Source organism: Phragmites australis, chromosome 8 (genome assembly GCF_958298935.1).
Source record: "Phragmites australis chromosome 8, lpPhrAust1.1, whole genome shotgun sequence".
Lineage (NCBI taxonomy): Eukaryota > Viridiplantae > Streptophyta > Magnoliopsida > Poales > Poaceae > Phragmites > Phragmites australis.
In genome coordinates this window covers 1,257,299-1,278,015 of record NC_084928.1, presented here as the reverse complement: position 1 = coordinate 1,278,015, position 20,717 = coordinate 1,257,299, and the positions used below count along the sequence as shown (strand labels likewise).

At 45.4% G+C, this 20,717-nt stretch overlaps 2 protein-coding genes across 5 annotated transcripts; both read right to left on the bottom strand.

Annotated features, from left to right (window-relative positions):
• Positions 1 to 7,150: 7,150 nt before the first annotated feature.
• On the bottom strand, positions 7,151 to 11,620 carry LOC133926149 (probable E3 ubiquitin-protein ligase XBOS36). Of its 3 annotated transcripts, none has more exons than XM_062371933.1 (9): positions 11,169 to 11,615; positions 9,679 to 9,738; positions 9,244 to 9,315; positions 9,016 to 9,128; positions 8,697 to 8,916; positions 8,557 to 8,603; positions 8,316 to 8,459; positions 8,092 to 8,189; positions 7,151 to 8,002 (listed from the first exon to the last, which is right to left on the bottom strand). In XM_062371933.1, the coding sequence occupies exons 1-9, from the start codon at positions 11,343 to 11,345 to the stop codon at positions 7,650 to 7,652; spliced, it is 1,284 nt and encodes a 427-aa protein (XP_062227917.1). In that variant the 5' UTR covers positions 11,346 to 11,615; the 3' UTR covers positions 7,151 to 7,649. The 3 variants fall into 3 exon arrangements, with proteins under 3 accessions (XP_062227917.1, XP_062227918.1, XP_062227919.1); XM_062371934.1 differs by having other exon boundaries at positions 8,697 to 8,907; XM_062371935.1 differs by having other exon boundaries at positions 7,688 to 8,002; positions 8,316 to 8,463; positions 11,169 to 11,620.
• Positions 11,621 to 17,635: 6,015 nt separating this feature from the next.
• LOC133926148 (uncharacterized) lies at positions 17,636 to 20,327 on the bottom strand. Of its 2 annotated transcripts, none has more exons than XM_062371931.1 (4): positions 20,189 to 20,327; positions 19,927 to 20,113; positions 19,031 to 19,188; positions 17,636 to 17,948 (listed from the first exon to the last, which is right to left on the bottom strand). In XM_062371931.1, exons 2-4 carry the CDS (start codon positions 20,093 to 20,095, stop codon positions 17,841 to 17,843), a joined length of 435 nt encoding a protein of 144 aa, XP_062227915.1. In that variant the 5' UTR covers positions 20,096 to 20,113; positions 20,189 to 20,327; the 3' UTR covers positions 17,636 to 17,840. The 2 variants fall into 2 exon arrangements, with proteins under 2 accessions (XP_062227915.1, XP_062227916.1); XM_062371932.1 differs by having other exon boundaries at positions 19,927 to 20,110; positions 20,189 to 20,309.
• Between the last annotated feature and the right edge of the window lie 390 nt (positions 20,328 to 20,717).

The window sequence follows — 20,717 nt, the reverse complement described above, 5'->3', positions numbered from 1 at the left end:
GTAAGTTGCGCCTGTTGTGAGGGATGCGATTCCTTGGGTCTTTTGGTTCCTACGCCTATAGATGTAGTCGCTACAGTTTGACCTGTAGGGTTGTGCTCGAGCTCGATCACCCGATCTTCCCGCTTACGAACCCTCGGCTCAAGGGTGTTCGTGTTCATGGCTCCTTGAACCAGTGACTTGTCAACTGGGATGCCTAGAGTTGCCTGAGTTGTTCACTCGAGCAGCCTGGGTCTAAGCAGTATCAAGCAGAGTCTTCAACTGGTTGACCATCGGGGTTAAATGATTCAACGGATCTAACTTAGGGAAGGATCTTAGAATCAGATAAGCACTCTAGACGCTGGCCTCTGGAGTGCGAAAAACACCATTGCCAATGCTTAGCTGCGTTCAAGCCGATGTCGCCTCGTGATTTCTGTTCCGAGGGGGCATCACCTAACAAATAGGCGTCCCCGCAACAAGTTGACGTCGAATATCTGGTTTCACCTAACTCTCCATAGTCTGTCAATGACTGGTAGTATTAGGGACCTGCAAATCTCCAATTGCAGACGTCCCTAGCGGTATCTCTCTGGCAACGCCACTACCTTGGGCGGTGGCTACCACTACTGGATCCTCAAGGATTCTTACTCCATTGTTTATCACGATGTTCGGGTCTCCTACGTTCTGGTCACTGTGTGTGGCTCTAGCTCCTCCGGCTATGAACACGAATTTATCTGTTCAACTGCTCCAGCTGTTGATGGAGTTATCATCGCTACTCTCATGACCTACACTATCGTTGTCGATGTCTATGAATTGAAGAACGTTAGGCTCCTTAGGATCCCAGTCGATGTGTCTCACCTCTTGGTATGCGTTCAATGGGTTGGAATCGATAATACCGGTGTGGATCAATCCACCTTGATCGTCCTAGCGATGCGCCATTGTTCTGAAGGTGATATCAGATCCGACAGGAGGCGAAGTGAAGATGACTGCTGTTGGCTCGAAGTGGTCGTAGAAGCCGGTGTCGAAAAATCCAACGAGAACGCACACTTGAGACATAATCGATCCTAAAAAAACAGATGAAGGCCCCCTACCTAGCGCGCTAACTGTCGAAGATTAATGCCTGATAATATATCCATAATTAATCAAGGGTACCTTCGAGGTCAGGAATCAAGCATGAAATAAGGCACACGATATATATAGGTTCGAGCCCTCGATTAGAGTAATACCCTATATTTTGTGTGGATGTTATTGTACATTGATTGTCTCGAGTATAAGCAATATGGCTAGACCTATTACAATAGAAAAGATTGGATCTAGGCCAATCTAGGGTTGAAGTCATCGAGTATCTCCAATTGCTAGGGTCTTGATGTAGCTTATGTCAAGTTGCATATGTGTGGATTGTCCTATCGTTTTGAAGTTCTATTTTGGGGTCAAGGACCTCGCGTTATATAGGGGTTGAGTCTCCACCTTAGTCTTGACCATACTCAATAGGGAGCCTTTCATCTTATCGGCCAAGTCAAAGCAGATGAATCCAATCTGGATACTAGTCATACTCGAGTAGGATAACCCGATCAAGACCTTCCTAGTATATATTTTCGAGATCTCCGAATGTATCGAACCATGTAGATTCGGTTTCGCAATATCCGGAGTTGTTAAGCATGCATACATTGTACCTTGTCTACATATGGTGTATTCCTTATGCGCATATACGCTACAGTTAGATATTCGATAAATACTCTACCCTTTTTCTTTTTCCTGATTTTATCTCCCATCAAAACTTTCAAAACTCGTTTCTTCTTTGTCCTAGCTCCGTTTTTATGATTCTTCCACCGATATTCATCTAAATTCGATATCTACTTAACCATGTTAATTTCATAATTTTTGTAATTTAATTAGTTTTTAATATAATTATTTGATTGATTATTTGTGTGTGCACTTTTGCCGTTTGTTGCGTATGTTAGAGGAAGGCACACTCGAGGAAGTCCCAGAGGATTCAGAGTTTGAGGAAGGAGCAGATGAGGATTTCAACGAAGGCAAGTCCTACGTCGTTGATCACATTGCATCCATGTTTTCAAGCACAACCAATAGAGCTGTTATTTCAAATTATAGTAATATGCACGATTAAGTTAATAACCTTAATTTTAAAATGCCAAGATAGTTACGATCTAGCTTGTTTATGTCATGCCTCATTATTGTTACCTTTATTCCATTAAAACTCTAGAAGGTCTCTAACATCAACTATATTGATGGTTTAGATGAATTCTAGTTTACTAGCATGCTTAGGATTGCTTTGCTCAAATTAAAGGACCATGATAATTACATGTGTTAAACATACCTTTTCAAAAAGTGTGAGATGTTGTGTGCTTGATGTGTGTGTGTGGGATAAAAAATGTGTTCATGGAAACCCTAAAGTGTGATTTGACAGGGGTGAGTAAGGTACCCCATAAGGGTGGGAAATACCTTGAGAGCAAAGTTCACATTCTTGGTGTTCTTGCTATTAGACACTTGCCTCGGTCGTAGAATAACATGTTCATTGTGACTCCCTATCTAGTATTCAATCGTACAACCACATGTGTTATGGGCAGGTGTCGGAGGGTGAACTCCTCAAGCGGGGATCCGGAGGGACCCCTTTGAGATTCGGCCGGGGGGATGATTCTGAATCCGCTTCGTAGGTGAAATAAATGGGCGTAAATGAGATGCAGGTGGAATGGAATGATCGGATGCAGAAAGGAGTAAATGCTCAGGGGATTTTTAGACAGATTCGGTCTGCACTGAGCGTAACACCCTACTCCTGTGTGTATGCTATAAATGCTCTGAGAATGTCTCTCTGAGTATCTTCTGGGTTACAAGAATATTTGTCTAGTCTAGAGCCCCATGCTCCTTGTTCTTCGGCTGATCTAGCTTCTGGATTGTGTTCTTCGAGACTTGTCCTAAGCTCAACCTTCGTTGTCTTTCTCCGGGGAGCCTGCCCAGCTTAAATACCAGCCGGGGCGATGGCGTGCCCAGAAAGGATGGCGCGAGTTCCAAGACGCCATAAATGGAAAGCAACCATCATGGGCTGCTACGTGAGGTGACGGGGAGGGTTGAAAATGCGCCCCCGTCCGGTCTTGTTCGTCATCATGTCGCTTTTCAACGGGCGCCACGGGGAGGGCCCACTGGGCAGCCACCGAGCAGCCCGGCGTGCCCACCCGGTCAGAGCAGGTCTGACACAGCAGGGCGGCAGGCGGGGTGCCTCGTGCTCTGCAACGTTATCCCGAGGCACGCCGGATGACGCGTGATGGGACCCGTGCATTAAATATCCCCATGCCTCCCTGCCAGGCCGTGGCAGGGACTGACAGCAAGCGTGGGGGGAGCAGTTGGAAGTGACAGGCCACGCGCCCTTTTAAATACAGCATTGGGCCTCTCACCAGTTGACACCTCACCACTGAGCCTCTGTGGGGGCCACCAGCGAAGGACTTCTCAGGCCCTCGGGGAACCGAGTGCTCGGGGGCCACTGTTCACAGCCCCGAGCACTCTCTCCTGGAACTGACTGTTCGGGTCCTCGGGGAACCGAGTGCTCGGGGGCCACTGCTCGCGGCCCCGAGCACTCTCTCCTGGAACTGGCTGATCGGGTCCTCGGGGAACTGAGTGCTCGAGGGCCACTATTTATGGTCCCGAGGACTCTCTCCTGGAACTTGGCTTTTCTTATCATCAGGGAACTTGAGTGCACGGGGCCACTATTTACGGCCCCGAGCACCCTCCTCCCGGTACTTGGTCTTCTCGGGTCATCGGGGAACTCGGGTACTCGGGGACCACTGTTCATGGCCCCGAGCACCCTCTCCCGGGACTTGGTCTTCTCGTACCTCGGGGAGATAACCCCCGCGGGAGGGCGCCACGTGGCACTCTGCTGTTCTGGCCTTGGGATTCGGGGACCTCTGGTTCCTGTGTCACCGACAACAGGACTTGACCTAACCCCTTCGACTTAGTTCGGTACCCAGTCGGAGGCCGTTAGTGGCAACGGGGACCAGAAGAAGACTCAGGCAATACGTAACCCGAGGTCCGACTGGTGATGTTCTTAAGGCTATGTTAGAGCCTCGGGATTGCTAAGTGGTAATTCCTGTGATTATTCTAAGGTCCCTGGTATCTTAATGCCTTGTGGGTGGATATCATGGCTATGTTGTGATGACATTGCATCTTGTTATGACAGTTCCACCAGTTGCTAAGGTTGGAGTCTGTACATATCTTATGGGTAAAATATGCAACCTCTGCAGAGTGTTTAAACCTATCCGGTAACCGTGTCCATGGTCAAGGATATACTATAATTCGGTCACAATGATTAGCTTTTTGGCGTGAGTATTTCCTTGGTGTGTGGGTTGCCAGTGTTCCCGTGTTTTCAAAAAGTGTGGACTTTGTGATTTGACTATCCCGGACTATGTGTCCACTGACAAGTGAGATTTGGGAATTATCGGGATGGAAGTATCTTCCCTAGAGCTAACAACTCCATAAACCCAACTTATGTGTTTCCCTCAAAATGTTTTTGAGTTAGTCTTTACAAACTAAATCTTGCATAAAAAACTAGCTTTCCAGCAAAATATAAAGACTCTACAGCCTTATCCTTAATCTATCTTTATGCATCTAATTATTCCCTTGAGGTAGGACTTGTTGAGTACCTTATGTACTTACTATTTCTATACGTGGATTCAGATGATCCAGAGGCCAACTTTGTCGAATGTGAGGATGAAGAGTAGCAAAGTTTATTTCATCTGCACTCAAGTTGCTTGTAGGGCTTGAGTCGCTTTTGCATTATCACCACTGTGTTGCCAGACTCTATTTAAGTATGCCTACAGGCCTTTATTGTAATGAACTCTGTGTTTTACCCTGATTAGCATACTTTAATCGATGTATGCCTGTGATGTCTACTTCTATTGAAAATGTGTGCGTACACTACCATAAAAGGGTGATTATTGCCAGTTTCAAAACCCTATCACTACCATTTTGGAATTGACAGTCCTTACTCGGTAGTGAAAATCAATACCTATCACTGTCAGGTCTAGAACCGATAGTGGTAGGTGTTTTGGGGAGAAAAAAAGGAAACAAACCAACTCAAAATCGAGACGGCTCAGCCGCCACCACCACTAGCATGCTCCGCCATCGCTACCCTACCACAGCTTGACCTTGCTTCGCTCTGCATAAGAAAACACGGTGGCACTAAGGCCTTGGCATCATAGGACATCTGACGCCCCGCGGCCACCGTGTCTACCTCGATGGTGGCGGCGACTTTGTTTCCTCTTGATGGCTGCTTCATCCTGGAGTCGGAGGTGTGCTCCCTGGCCGGGGATGGTGGCGCGTAGAGGAAGAAGAACCTCTCCTTCACGTCACTGTGGTTGCGCCCGATGACGAGCTCCCCGATGCGGCGCCACTGCATGATGGACCCTGTGGACCCGCTGCTTCACGGCGGCTGCGAGGGGGAGGACGCAAGCGATGACTCGGGCGTCCATAGGCAGTAGCTGTCGAGGGATGCGTTGTCGTGGCTGCCCGTGGCGGCTTTCGTTGACGCTGACGAGGACGAGGACGTAGACCTGACAAACAAGGTCTATGCCTCCTCCAGCTGGAACAGCCACCCCAGTGGCACCCTCGGCCTCGGCGCGGCGTCGTCAAGGACTCAATTGAATGCCGGGTAGAACGTCGCTCGCCTCTGCCTCCTCCTCACGCCTACGACCTAGCGAGATCCATGGCTGGATCCTGGCCGGATCTCGCCGTGGATCTCATGAGGGGAGGAGGATGATGGGGAAGGCGAGGGGAGTTGGCCGGTGGGGGGGGGAGAGAGAAGGGAATGGGCTATAGCAGGAGGGAGAGGAGCATGGCTAGTGGGGGAGATAAGGCGCGGTAGAGAGTGAGAGACCTGTATGTGGAGAGATAATTAAGAGAGAGAGAGAGAGAGAGAGAGAGAGAGAGAGAGAGAGAGCCAGATGCAAAGAGATAAGGGGGGGGGGAGAGACGAACGCTAACGAAGAGACAAGGCAGAGAGAGAGCTGGAGGTGAGGTTGTGAGCCAAAACCCAATTGTAATGGAATTTCAGGTCCGAACATGGCTTTACTACCAGTTAGTACTAAAAATCGGTAATGATACTATCATTGTTGGTTTTTATTATAAACCGGCAGTAATGCACTGATGATGCTAGTTTCGTATGAACCGGCACTGATAATGTATCAGTGACGGTTCTAGCTGAACCAACCTGACGAGCCATCATTTATGATGAGTTCTGATCCAGGGACTAGTACGAGCTGCACAAGATAACTCAAAGGAGGGGTCCGACGAGAGCGGCAGCCGCCATGGGACACTAGTGAAGAAGGAATGGGAGATGTCGGACTTGAAGGCATAAACCTTAACTAAGAAGAAGCCTATGATCACAATCTGGAGGAAGGCCGCCATTGTCCACCTTTTAGCACAGGACACATGCGCCTGTGACTCCCCAATCGTCAACACCGCCACCGTCGTAGCCATGGATGCCAGCTAGTTGTGCGCGCGATCGAGCGAGAGGATCTGTCGATGCTTATGCCGATGTCCCTTGTTCTTTTTATATATGGAGAAATTAACTAGCTAGTCTCATGTCGATTAGGATTCTAAATACCAAGTACAAGATATGTTGTTTGATGCTTGCCCATAGCAAAAAAATGGCAAGGGATCGATATTCATGCCATAACTGGAGCATGATCGATCACAGAGATTTCCCATATATGCCACACAAAAATGGCAAGGGATCGATATTCATGCCATAACTGGAGCATGATCAATCACAGAGATTTCCCATATATGCCACACCGTACGTCACCGTTGATTCAGGACGGAAATAAACTCTCCGTGTATACGTTTGGTTGAGAGGACAGAGGAGGAGGAGCAAGAAATGGAAACCAGATTTTGGCTGCTATTTTGGCGGGCCTCGGCAGCGTGCCTCTTCTCAGATCGCTCCTCCACCTGGGCCGCACGCCGTCAGAACCATGCTGTTTTTCTGCTCTCCTTTTACTCCTTTTATGAGGAACATAGCATAAAATTCACATCTCACAAGCAGAATTCAGAATCCTCTGAAAAAGAAAAGGCAGGATTCAGGATTTATAAGATTTACTCAGTATTCATAGTGTATACCCAATTACCCATCCCAGTTCAAAAAAATACATACCCAATTACCCATGCCATGCAATGCCTCCATAAACGAACGATTTAGAGTGTAAAAGAATCATGAGTTAAAAAGGCCTGACCTTCTTTTACAACAAAAGGATTAATGCTTTTTTTTTCTTTATACAACCACTCTACAAACCAACCGCACGACATGTTACATCATCCATGTACCACACCATAAGCAGCCGATGCTGTTGCCCTTTAGCATCAGCAAACACAACAAATCCAATCAAATCATCTGTCTGTATGTATGTACCTGTATACACAGAAGTAAACTGATGTTGCACAATTCTACTGATGCAGCTTCTTCTTTGCTAACTTCAAGTTCAAGTTGTCGAGCTTCTCACGGTGCTAACGATCAGTCGAACGGTTTCACTGAGCCAGCCCGAGTTCGAGCCTCCGCATCCTTTTAATGAATTCCTCCCCCTCCGTGCTCATTTTTTTTTAACTTCAAGTTCGAGCTGTCAGTCATGTCATTGCATGTCTGCATGCTGCATGCTCTGATCAGGAAGGAGTGGAGTTCAGGACAAGACGGCAGAAGGAGTGAACGGAGCGCAGTACAGTGGGACGATAACGTCTGAACCCATGCCGGCATCGCCGTAATTCCGGCACCCGTCGGCGGGCTTCTTCTCCGGCCTGGAGGACGCTTGGTGGCCCTCACCGCAGCAGTTCGTGCAGTGGCTACCGGAGCAGGCAGGGTTCAGGTCAGGCTCAGGTTCGCCCGGTGCTTCTGAAGCTGCTCGCTTCCTGAACGAGGCGATCCCGCTCCGGCAGAGTGGGCACGGGATGGATCCGGCGATCCCAGGCACGTCGTAGGATTTGATCACCGAGCAGAGATCCAGCGCGCATTTCACGCACAGCCCGTGCCCGCACACTGCAGAATTGAGACATTGAGAATGCACAAGGTTGCTTACCATCTGCAAGAACTGATTACCTCAAGAAGGTTCAGATCCATGAACAAACCTTCGGCAGCCACGTTGCAGGGTCTTTCCAGGCACACCGCGCAGGCGTCGACGCCGTCTGAAAATTCCGACGGCGAGTTCAGAACCAGGCCGCACTCCCTGCACGTTGTTCACCAAGCATGCAGTCCATGGTCAGAACTCAGAAGAGACTGCGTCGATCGGTGCAATACATTGCCAATACCCTTGATTCCTACTGCTACTGAAACGGCAGAGATTGGGTACTACCTCGCGAGGCTGAGCACGCCGGCGAGCGGCGAGGAGAGGTAGCCGGACGGCGGGAACTTGGGTATCGGCAGGTGTGACTTGGGCGACAGCACGTGCTGCAGCCAGTGGCAGCCCCACGTCCTCGCCACGTCCACCGGGAGCCACCTGACTAGCAGAATTCTCGCAGCAATGAGCATCGTTTCCGAGCAATGGCACTCGATTCAATCATAGGCATGCAATGGCCATTGACGAGAACAATTACCCGTTGTAGTTGACGGCAGTTCTGTCGGCTCCTCGCGACACAAGGATCTGCACAAGACTAGCCAGCATGCTCTGTCTGTCAGTTGCACAAGAACCGTTGTGCTGATCGGAAACGGGGATGGTCGGGAGAGAACGACTTGCCTGGCAGCACTTGACCTCGCCGCCTGCAGCGGCGTAGTGCAGGGGGTTGCTCCCGGCGCCGATGGAGCCCATGGGCGACGCGACGCAGGGGAGCGTCTGCGCGGCGAGGTCCGCGTGCTCGTCGATGAGCAGGTGCACGCAGTCGACGTGGCCGTGCAGCGCGGCCAGGTGGAGCGCCGTCACGCCGCCGCTGGCCGCCTTGTTCACGTAGCTGCACAGCCTGCACTCAAAAGGCGGTGATCGATCAGCATACCTTGTCTTCAGCCATCGTGCGGCACTTATGTCGACAGAAACGTTCCATCCCCGACGCAATGCTCACCTGTCGCCGTCGCCGGCGACGGCCGCCAGCAGCAGCCTGACGCACTTGACGTGCCCTCCGGCCGCCGCGAGATGCAGCGCCGTCCGGCTGCTGAGGCTGTCCACCTTGGACACCTTCAGTGCAAATCATGGGCAACAAAATGAAATCAAACCATCTGCATGCGTAACTATCCAAGCTCTACACATTTCACAAGAATCACACCAACACAAGGACAAGCACTGCACGCACATTGCATCTGAAAACCAGCAGCGTCTGAGCCACCTCCCAATGACCGAACCGGCACGCTTGCATCAACGCCGTCTTCGATTAATTCGCATGTCAAAAACATAAGCAGCATATCATTAACCAATTCAACGGGTCGGCCTCAGGGGACTTTGTTACTTGAGAAATTCACGCGACACGTAAAAAGGAACCGATCGAGGCCCTGTTTGGGAGAGCTCCTTCTCAATAAAGCTTTTCCCCAAGAACAGGCGCATCGGGAACCCATGGCCACGGACACACTTTAATTTTCAGTGGGAAAAAACTCATTCTACGACCATAAAGCCAAAAGTTTGGATCAAATTAAACTGCTTCTAAAAAAAGCTACAATTTTTTAAAAAATAACAAATAAAAATCGTGCAATTTGCTCCGGTGAATTATCTAAAATGCCGTTGGATGGCTCACCTGTCCATATATGTTCCTCGCATTGACATCTGCTCCGTTCTCCAGCAGCAATGCAGCAATCTGATCATGAACACAGCAAGTTGGTTAAGATCGATTAGGACCCATCAGAAGTACATGTGAATTTCCAGAGTGCTAGATGGTGTTGCTCAGCTGGGGGCCGGCGTCCCAACCGTTTGCGCAGTGACCTCTCTTAGGACACTGAGCAACTATTTATAATTATTTCGATATGAATTGTCAAACACGTCCCTTTTCTTTTGATTGCATTCTGATGCGACTGCCTTTAAAATTTTAAGGAGTCGCTAGGCTGTATGACACTGCGGCTAATGTTCATGGAGAACGACTTGATTGATCCGTATTGTTCGAGTGAGCCCAACAACGGAAATTATTTCCATTTTTCTCAAGATTATTGGATTGGCAATGTTTGCAAGTTGAGAAGCCTACTTTCTTTCTTTCTTTATAAAAAATAGATCTTTCTTATTCTCCCTGGAAGAAAAAAAAAATGAAGGTAGAGATTTTGTGTCGCTGTCCTAGTATAATTAATTGTGCTTTCTGTCAATTTGCAAAATGGAAATGAGTCAAAAAAAAAAAAAGAGGTGGGTCTACTATTAACTAATGGTCATCATCAGGGTGACACTAACGTAGAAAGCCAATTAGGCCACTTGATCAACGTTACATCTTGTAATAAAAATCGTGATTATCACGGATCCCTTTGCCACATGTGAACAAAATAATCGTGGCTATACACACACACACACATATATATATATATATATATATATATATATATATATAGACACACACACACACAAATGGCCATATATGATTTTGGCATGATTAAGACCCTCACATGTAGGCTAGCTCACTCAACCTTAAGACGTGGAATAGAAGTATGCACTATGCACCACTTTTAGCCAGAAATAAAACTCAAGCCCCCGTGACTCTGAAACCATACTAAATTGCATGCACCCTAGCTAATCAATTCAAATGCAAATTGACATGGGAGGACAGGCAATAGACTCTCATACTACTAGAACTTGGAGAGTATAGAAAATGAAGAAGACCAAAAACTATAACCTGTGGCCTCAATAGCCAGAGCCTTATAGTCCACTACTTGGTCAAGCAGATGCATAGAAGACCTATAGGTCACTAAAGTACTACATAAAAGTTTAGTAATATAGCCTTTGCCTTAGCTTAGATTGGGTATACAATGACGGATTCAGAGCTAAAAATTAGAGAACTCTTTCTCATCTTTTTCTCTACTTCTTCCTCTCATTCTCTTCTTCTTCATCGTCTATACCAAAAATTGAAAGGAGCTGATCCGCCGCTGTGTGCATAAGCTTTTAATCAAAACTCGCGAAAACTAAAGCAAGAAATATTTTTATTTGCACCAGAGGACACACTACGTACGTGCGTACGCTCGGTAGCACTGACGTACGGCACGTGTGGGGCTACCGATCCTACGTGCAGGCGAGCTCATGTCACGCACGTACCTCGTGGTGCCCTTTGGCCGCGGCGAGGTGGAGCGGCGAGTTGAGGCTGCCCAAGGCGGCGCACCGCGCGAGCCCCGGGTTGGCCGCCAACAGCCGCCGCGCCTCCGCGGCGTCGCCGTCCGTCGCCGCCGCCGCCAGCCGCTCGCCGAGGCCCACGCAGCCCAGCGCGTTGCCCATGTGCGCGGCCCGTCGGCGGCCGCCGCGCCCAGCTTCGAAAGCTAGCTAGCTCGAGTTGTCGCTGCCGCAAGAGAAGCTTCGATTCTTGGCTTGCTATGCTTGGTGCTGTAGGGTGGCTCACGCTACAGACGTGAGGAGCCGGGTCGTTGGCAAAAGCTACCGATTCTGTTGACCGACACGCTTGCGGCTACTCTTATACACAGATCTCTCCACTCCAGCAGCTACCTGCTGCTGACCAATGGCCATGCATGCATCAGGTAGCTAGAGGTCTCTCTCTCTCTCTCTCTCTCTCTCTCTCTCTCTCCCTTTGAGTTGTGGATTATTTGCAGAAGCGCCCTTGTGGATTTGCTGATTATATATACGAGGTAGCTAGGTTGATTTGAGATGGACATCTTGAAAAAACAGAGCAGGAAGATGCATGCATCTTACTTGCCAACCATTAGCATAAATTCAGATCAGCACTGAGCTCTTTCTATCATTCACATCTATGTCTCCTTTTAATTGTGTGTAGGGAAGGACCTCCTAGGAGGTTAAGTGAAACCTAATTAAGATTTGCGATCAACACGTGCAAAGAAAAAACTTCTAAGATCCTACGTCCAAAATGGCATATAGTTGCAGTTGGAGGTACCTATATATATAGTAACTAATCTTATTCCTGCCTAAGTCTTGAAAGATGGCATATTTCGATATAAGTTATACATGTAATCAATTACGAAAGTTTCCAATATATATGTGCATAATACATTCTACTAGTGAAATGAAATACAATTGGTGGTGAGGCCCTAAACCACAATATTTAGCCAAAGAAATGAAAATTATTATTATTATTATTATTATTATTATTATTATTATTATTATTATTATTATTATTATTATAACTACTGAAAAGCGACTGAATGTGACTACTCTTCGGAAGGAAGGAAGAGCAATCAATGAATGATGGCATCACCACAACTTTTAGGATTAGAAGAAGCTCGTCGTCTGGTTTTAAAGAGATTAGTTGGAGTACGCGTTAGGCGCCGAACTATAAAAGTTCCGAGGATCTTCATCAGCTCAACGACGAGATCGATCATCATGGTGCTGATCAAGGACTCCTGTGTATGATTGTTTGTTGCACTAGATCCACGTGTCATACTACTACATTAGTTTTGACACAGCTTGTTCCTAAGAATTTTGCATGTACAAATATCTCCAACGCACACCATTGTCTGAAAAAAATGTACAAGCATCTGGTGGAACATATTTGCTTTGAAAACACAAAATAGTAGAGGAAATTGCTCCAACACAAACTACTCTTTCTGATTCCAAATATATGTCGTTTAGCCTCATCCCCTAACTCTTTATTAAATGTATGTCATGCTACAACTACTATGCACTTGCCCCCCTAAATATATTAAATGTTACTATTCTCATGAATAAATTATTTATCTTTCCCAATGTATTATAAATAAAGGACAATAATATCATTTGATCTATTTTCTTAATGATAAACCTACGATACGTCACCGAATAACTATCTAATCTAGAATATACCATCTATTGTAAGGATGACATGTGATACTTAGATTCACATGTCATTGAGGCAGCGATGACATATAAGGAATATGACAAGTTATTCCGTGGTAAATAGTAAAATCTTTTTTTTCTTAATCCTTATACATAAATCTAAAATGACATATATGTGAGATCGGATGGAGTAAGAGCCAAAAAATTACTCCAGTTCCTAATTAAAAAGATGTCTCAAATTTATGACTGTAAATTAAGAACCCGATTACTAAATCAAAGGAAATATTAAATATAAAATCAAAGGGCAAGTGCGAGTCCAACACATGCACTATCGTTACAACCTATATTCAATGTCGATCAAAGATTAGTATTGTATGGACCCTACTAGATTCAATGTGCACAGAAAGTGGCTAAAATAAAATATATTGATTTTATGTAATTAATTCTTTTGACATGGGAGTCTTTAAATCAAGAAGAAATTGTACCACGACTTAAAAAATGTGATCATTGCTGGTTTCAAACTGCCATTACTGCCGGTTTTGCTTCCGGCAGTGAACACTCGACAATGATAGTCGAACGCTATCACTATCAGGTTTACAACCCGACAATGATGCATTTTTCATAGAACAAAAAAAAAGAAAAAAAACACGAATTCGGCCGCGGTCGTCGCCACCGCCCCACGAATCCGATACTGGCCGCAGTCGCCCCACAGATCTAGCCGCGACCTAGGTCACCCCACGGATCCGGTCGCTACTACTCACAAATTCGGCCACCGCCCCACGATCCGGCCACCACCGTCACACGGATTCAGCTGCCGCCGCTACTCCATGATCCAGACGCTGCTGCCGACACCCATGGATCCGACCACCGTCGCCTAAGGATCCCCCCATGCCAGACGGTGGTGAAGCTGTAGGCGAGGAGCCCAAGAGGATGGCGGTCCGGCCTCCTCTGCACATGGTGAAGGGGACAACAGCTCCGGCCTCCTCTGCACATGGTGAAGGGGACAGCGGCTCCGGCCTCCTCTGCTCACGGTAAAGGGGACAACGGCTCTAGCCTCTGGCCTCCTCACGATGAAGGGGACGGCGGCTCCAGCTTCCTCATGGTGAAGAGCCCAAGACGGACGAGGAAGGGATAGCCTCCTCTGCTCCGACCTCCTCTACGCACGGACAGGGAAGGGAACGCGGAGAGAGAGAGGGGAGAGGCGAAATAAGGACGCGAACATGGCAGCCAGCGGTGGGTGATGGGGTTGGGGCTGAGAGAGAGAGAGAGAGAGAGAGAGAGAGAGAGAGAGATCTTATCTCTTGCGCTGGGAGTCCGGAACTTAGAAAAAATCTCCGACCCAAGCTCGGTTGCGAGAAAAAGATCGATTGAATAGAAATTTTGGGTCCATATTATCAGTGGTGGTTCGTGGCTAGAACTGACACTTATACTCAGTATCAGCAGCGATTCTAGCTACGAACCAACATTGATAGTCGGTATCAGTGCCGGTTCTCAGCGGCTCCATTATGGTTCGAGCATAGGAGTTTAAGAATTGGCAGTGATACATTTGCACTGTCGGTTCTTGTTCAATCGGCAGTGATGAACCGCTATTTATAGTCAGTTCTGTAGTAGTGTACAGAAATAAATATTTTCCTCGTCCAACCTTTTCCGCATCCTCCACCGGTACTTCCGTAGAATTGATTATTTAATAGAATGGTTCAAAAAGTATGTATAGAATGAAACACACATAATTATGTACCATAGGTAACATAATCACTCTTGTAATATCTGTGGCGAATCATAATTACATTTGTAAGGAGAAAATGAAGGGGAATGAAATCTAATGTAGGACACCACATAACTCTGCCATCTCTTGTATATTAGCATAGAAGGATAAATAAAGGCTGCGTGTGATATGATGAGTCAATATCAAATCATAGCTAGCTTAATTTGCTAATTGTAAAACTTACTGTAATTGCCTCGAGTTAATTGCCCCGAGTTGAGAATATCAACTTTAATTTACACAAGGGTAAGGCCGCAAAAATGCTCGGACTCGTCATCATGATTGATGCAGAAGTATTTGCGCTCAAGCTTCCTACTAGATATTTTATCTGTCAAGGAATATAAAAAGTACTTGGGTTAGTATATATCTCCATTTTCCCAGTATCTCCTCCTTACGAAAGAAACAGAATCTCACAGGAATCTGGGTCATCTCGTATATATCCACGGGTGCTGGATTATTCTTGCAAGGAAATTAAGGAATCAGTGCTCGGCCCACACCAACCTATCGATCCATGGTCACTGACAAGACGACCTAAGCTAGCTTGGCGATACACAAAAATGAAAAATCATGTAAGAAATGTTAGTAAAGTTATTGTTGGTGTTTTAGGAACAAGGGAGCAAAGTCTTATGAAGAAAAAAAAACACAAAATCACCTGAAGTGTCAAAGATTTCTAACCTAGCCACCCAGTTTGGATGAGAGTCTGGCTTCGGATTGATGCTCACCCACAGCTCTTTGCATTGGATTTTTCCTCTTTTCGGATTATGTTTTATGCTTTATTTATTCCTCTATTATTCTCTTTGTTGGTTGTGTGCATTCGAGCAATACAAAGATTGGATGAATATACGATTGTATAATCTTAACGTAACGATAAGAGTTAATAAAACTTACATTATCGAAAAATCTAGCCACTTTTGCATGCAATACAAGGTCACATGGTTTCTTTGTCACGGGGTAACCCCATGTGTCCTATAGGTGTGCAGTAAACGAGTGCAATCTATACTCCTATATCCATAAATGTAAGGTCTATTTTGATATAAAAAAGTCTTAAAAGTACATTTTGATCTTTAATTTTTCTTATAATATTTTATCAATTACTACAAAATCAACATCGTCCTATGATATAACTTTTATACACTAAATATGCATATGTTTTGACTAATGTTTTATCAAAACTTGCAAAGTTCGATCTTTTGAAATCAAAATGCACCTTATATTGACGGACAGAGGAGTATTAGGGTGCACGTAGCTGAGTGAGGTGTGTGATTTCATTTTATTGCGCTGGAGATGGAGATTGGAGAGGTGCGTGAATGATTGGCGAAGGAGAAAATGACGTGGACGCAACGCGAATGTCACCCACGGAATCACTGCTTCCAAGTTGTGTGGACTGTGCTATTTCATAAGTGTGTTAGTATGGTAACTCGTAATTTTTTTGAATTTTTTTTAACTTTTTTGAAAAGTTTTCTAAAAAATTATAAGATAAGTTTTCAGAATAAGTTTTTCGAAAAAATAACGAGAAAATTTTTGAGAAAAAATTAACCAAAAAAATTACTTAAAAATTATTCAAAAAAGTTTTTTTCAAAAAAACCAAAATTAGAATTTGGGTTGCCTGTCGGGGGGCGCGAGCAGCGCTTGATTTTTCGAAGTTGCGTGCAGCCGTTTCAATGGTGGGACCCCTCAATTGGCGTGTCATTCCCCCTGGACTGGATCGTTCCCAAGCAAGTGCACCGCTGCCCACCTAGCATTGATGGATAATAAGTGTACCCGGCTAGAACTAGAGTTTATGCGAAAAAAAGGATTTAGGTGTGACTAAAAGCAATACTAAAATTATCTCTAATCATATTTCCTTCATTTCGTTTCCTATTTCTTTCCCCATTTTTATTTCCTTTATTTTCTTTTATCTTCTGCAACTTTCCTTCGAGAGAAATCGTGAAGTGAAAAGAGAGAAAATCCCGTTTTGAAAAAAATAACTTTAAAAATTCTATCGTAAAGTAAACCATGAAAAGAAACCGTTGAAACACTGAAGGAAACAAAAATACCTTCACATTTTTGTCCAAAGGGAAATATGTTAGGTGTGGCCTAGTAACTAAGTATGAAGTGACACGCACCGTGCCGTATCTTATCCAAGTAAATCGAGTGTGCCAGAACTTGAACTTCAAAGAGCAACCAGGTACGAACTAACTTCGGAATTAGATACAGTACCAAAGATCTTTTAGCCTTTGGTTGTTAGGACTCCAGCACCTCCTATGTTAATGTCAGATCTTATATTTATTAATTAAGATAAAGTAGTTTAAGATTTTATTTTTTAATTAAAATAGAAATAAAATAACTCATAAAACAGCCCGGTACACTCATAACTCGAGCTCTATAAATTTTTAAAGTTAGTAATATCTAAATATAAGAATTCAATACCAAACACTCACTTAAAAGCATATACTCCTCCCGGTCACTTTTGTCAAAGCCGGCGGCACGGCCGGCCAACCAGCCCCGCCGCGACTGCGTCCATCCGTCCCCGTCGCCGGACAGGCAGCAGTCGTGCCATCCTCTTTGCGTTGCAAGCAGGTCCTGGCTCACAAACTTGAGCACCCGTGCGTTGGTTGCAGCTCCTTGGTTGGCAAATTCCATGGGAGTGACTCGTGCCACAAGTACGAGCCCGGCACATGCGTCCTGACAAGATACGGCTTGTGAACTCGACTGATATCCGATCGATCCGAGGGCCGGCAGCCATTCTCTTGTGTCTGGTTTCAGGACATGTCACGCCACGTCCTGCTGATGTGCTGCAAGTGGAACACCCTAAAATTCAAAGCAGGGAACCTGCGTACCCTCGAAATTTTTTCATGGACCCACTGGGGCTGCTACCAAACTTTGGACAGTTTTTTCATGGACCCACTGGAATCCTTGTCCATGGATTCGTCAGCAAAACTGTGTGCTGCTAAAGAAGGAAGATATTTTCAGCACTGCTGCTCAAAAGGGCATTTCAAACTGACAACCAAACTGAGGCTCAAAAATGACCATGCATATCACGTTGTAAACAGCTGAAAGAGGGTGTCAAAATTATTGGATATGAGATGTTAATGTCAATAAAGGTTTTTACGAGCATACCATGGATATCAAAAGGACCGGTTTAACACAACTTCTGAGATAAACATACAACAGAAAAAGCAAATCTTCCTACGTGACTGCTACTCGTCCGTTCAACCTTTAGTCCCACGGGAAAGCATGCAAGTAGATCAGAGGGCGTTGATCATCCGCTTCATTTCTGCAGACCTCCTTGGATCAGGTTCTGCTATGGCCCTCTCAGTCAAGACATGCTTTATCCGACACATTGATTTCTTCACCTGAAATGTGAAACAAATTTGCTGCTTGAGGGAAAGAGATGCATGAAAATTATGCTGGTCTGAAAACTGAAGAGAAATGTTAAAACTGGCATCAACAAGAACCACATGGGAGGGCAATATTTTCCAAGCAAGTTGGTCATATCTCCAGATTGACTAGATCATCAATTGGTTCTTGAACACCTTTCTGGTTCCTCCATAAAAAGTTTGGTGTCCAAACCTAAGTGCAGAACCAAGTTTTTGAAGGATAATGGAAGGGGGGACCTCCTCCTAAATTGAGCACCCAAGATTGAAGCCGGGTGGGCGTGCTCCCCTCCGGGAGCCTCTACCAACCGAGCTATGCTTGGTCCTCAGTGCAGATCCAAGTTATGATAAATAAATCTAAAGAAGGCAACAATGTGGCCAAGTTGAGCCTATGTGATATGTCTAGGTGTATACCCACCACCACATTATCTTTCTGGAATGGTTTTTAAATGTTTTTGTCACTTTGCACAAGATGCCTACAGGGGCATGGTTTCTTACATAAATCTGCTAACAGAGTTGGTTCCAGGTCTGTTCATATAGTCATTTATTGCATATGCTTCAAAGTAACATATATTTGTGTCAGTTTACCATGAAAGCCACTGTCTTTTTAATGCACACTTTAGGTGTAGATTATCTCGGTTACATGGTTCGGTTGTCAGAATGACAAAGAACAAAAGTGTACATATGATAGCAAAAATTAAAACAGAGAAGACAAAACGGCGTAACTTACTTTAGTCATTTCATTGGAGTAATTTGAAAGGATCAAGAGAATAACAAGTGTCTACTATGTTTTGCCATTGTAAACCTAGAGAGGCAGTTATTGATGACAACTAGCAAGATTAAGTTACAGAAACAATATTTGATGTGCTGATAAAGACACATGTGATAACCAAAAGAATTGCAGATGCCATGGACATGATTGAAAGCATGGCATAGCTAAAAGATTAAATAAAAAACATTAACTTTTTGTGAGACATGGACATGATTCTGCATAAATGAGAGCCAAAATAGTGTGCAGTTACTGGCATGAGGAATCATCTTAGTGGTGGCAGTACAAATACCTTGGAAACGCGCTCTGGGTTTGGAAAACGCAAGTTCTCTGAATATAGCATCTGGCGCTGACTCATAAGCATGTTCTTTTCCTTTAGAAGAACATACCATAGCTTCTGAAGATCATCCCAAGATTTTAGACGTAATTCAGAAGCCTTCCAACTACGACCTACCAATTAACGAAACAAAAAGGAACAATGGTAAGCTCCTCGAAAAGGACAGTGTGTAGCCTTACTTGTTCAGAGCATACAGACTTTAGAGTGTTGCAACCGAAGAAAGTAACTACATGCCAACATGCTAAGTATCACTTGTACACAAGCAATAATAGTCCATAATTAAACCAAGAGTAAACAGTCCAATTGCTATTTCATAAGGTTTGGAACTTCTCATGAGTCACGACCCATAATCTTCTGATATGCCTAACACGTGTAGGAGGAAGCAACTAGAGCAGTGCAAATTTAACGAAGGGAGAGTATCGGTATTACATATACATGACTGGTATCGAGATAATGGCTTACAAAAGACCAGACTAGAGATTCAGATGCAGACTGTTAGATGAGTATGCACCGTCATTAGTATCTCAAGCAATGTGCCGGCATACTCGAGCTATCATTAGGGGCAAATGGGAGAGTTTTGCTATTAGTTTGGAACGGATGGAATATGCAATAGAGCAGAGCAGGTGCAGATGCAGATGATTGAGTTTTGGCTAATCTAAACTAGTATCAGGGGTAATACAATCTGCAGCATGCACAACACAATGAATGGCTCGGCTTCCTCAACCATCTGTGCTAACCACGGGTAACCAACGAACACTCCAAACTGACCCGTCGCAAATCTGTGAACCCTAACACAACCAGACTACAGCGAAGCGCGAGTTGCGGGCGTAGGGGTAGCAGTAGGGCGATACCGTAGTGGGGAGGGTGCTTGTCCTCCTCGGTGCTCCTCTCGACCTCGAAGAACTCCTCGAGAGGGTTCTGCGCCTTCCTCACCGCCGACGTCGACGCGGCCGCAGCCGCGGCGGACCCGGACGCGGTGCAGAAGAGCCGCCTCCCGAGCGCCCTCGACAAGGACAGCATCACGGCGGCGGCGGCCTGCTGCACAATGAACCGGGGAATTGGAATGAGTGAAGAGGTTGATTCGAGGAGGCGAGATGGTGGCCAGTAAGATACCGGCGGCGGCGGCGGCGGCGAGTGATCCGCGGGAGGGGAGGAGAAAGGAGGAAGGGTTTGATGCGAGAGGGTTTTCGCGTTCAAGGGGTGTGGGGACACTGACAGTCTGGGCCCACCTCCTCTGACCTGGACTTGTGATGTTGCTTCAGGTCAGTAACTCACGCTTCGTTTGCTGCTTCGATTCTGTTTCTAATCGTTGCCGGAAGTTAAAAATAGAATAAACGGAATTTTAAAGAAGTGATTTTTGAGAAGTTAGAAACTTATTTTTGAGAAAAATAAATTAAAGATGAGAAACTTGGTGAGAGACGTTTTTTAAAGTTATATGCTAGGAAGTTAAAATTTATTATAAAAATCAATATTTTATTTTTAAAAGAAAATTTTCAGATAAGTTAAAAACATAGTTTTTTATAGAAAATTTAAAAACAAAAGCACAAACAAATAAGCCCTCATATATTTCTTTCTCTGATGAAGCACTGACAGGCACCACAATAGTGTGATGCAGGCATTTGAGCACCAAAATATGTTCTCC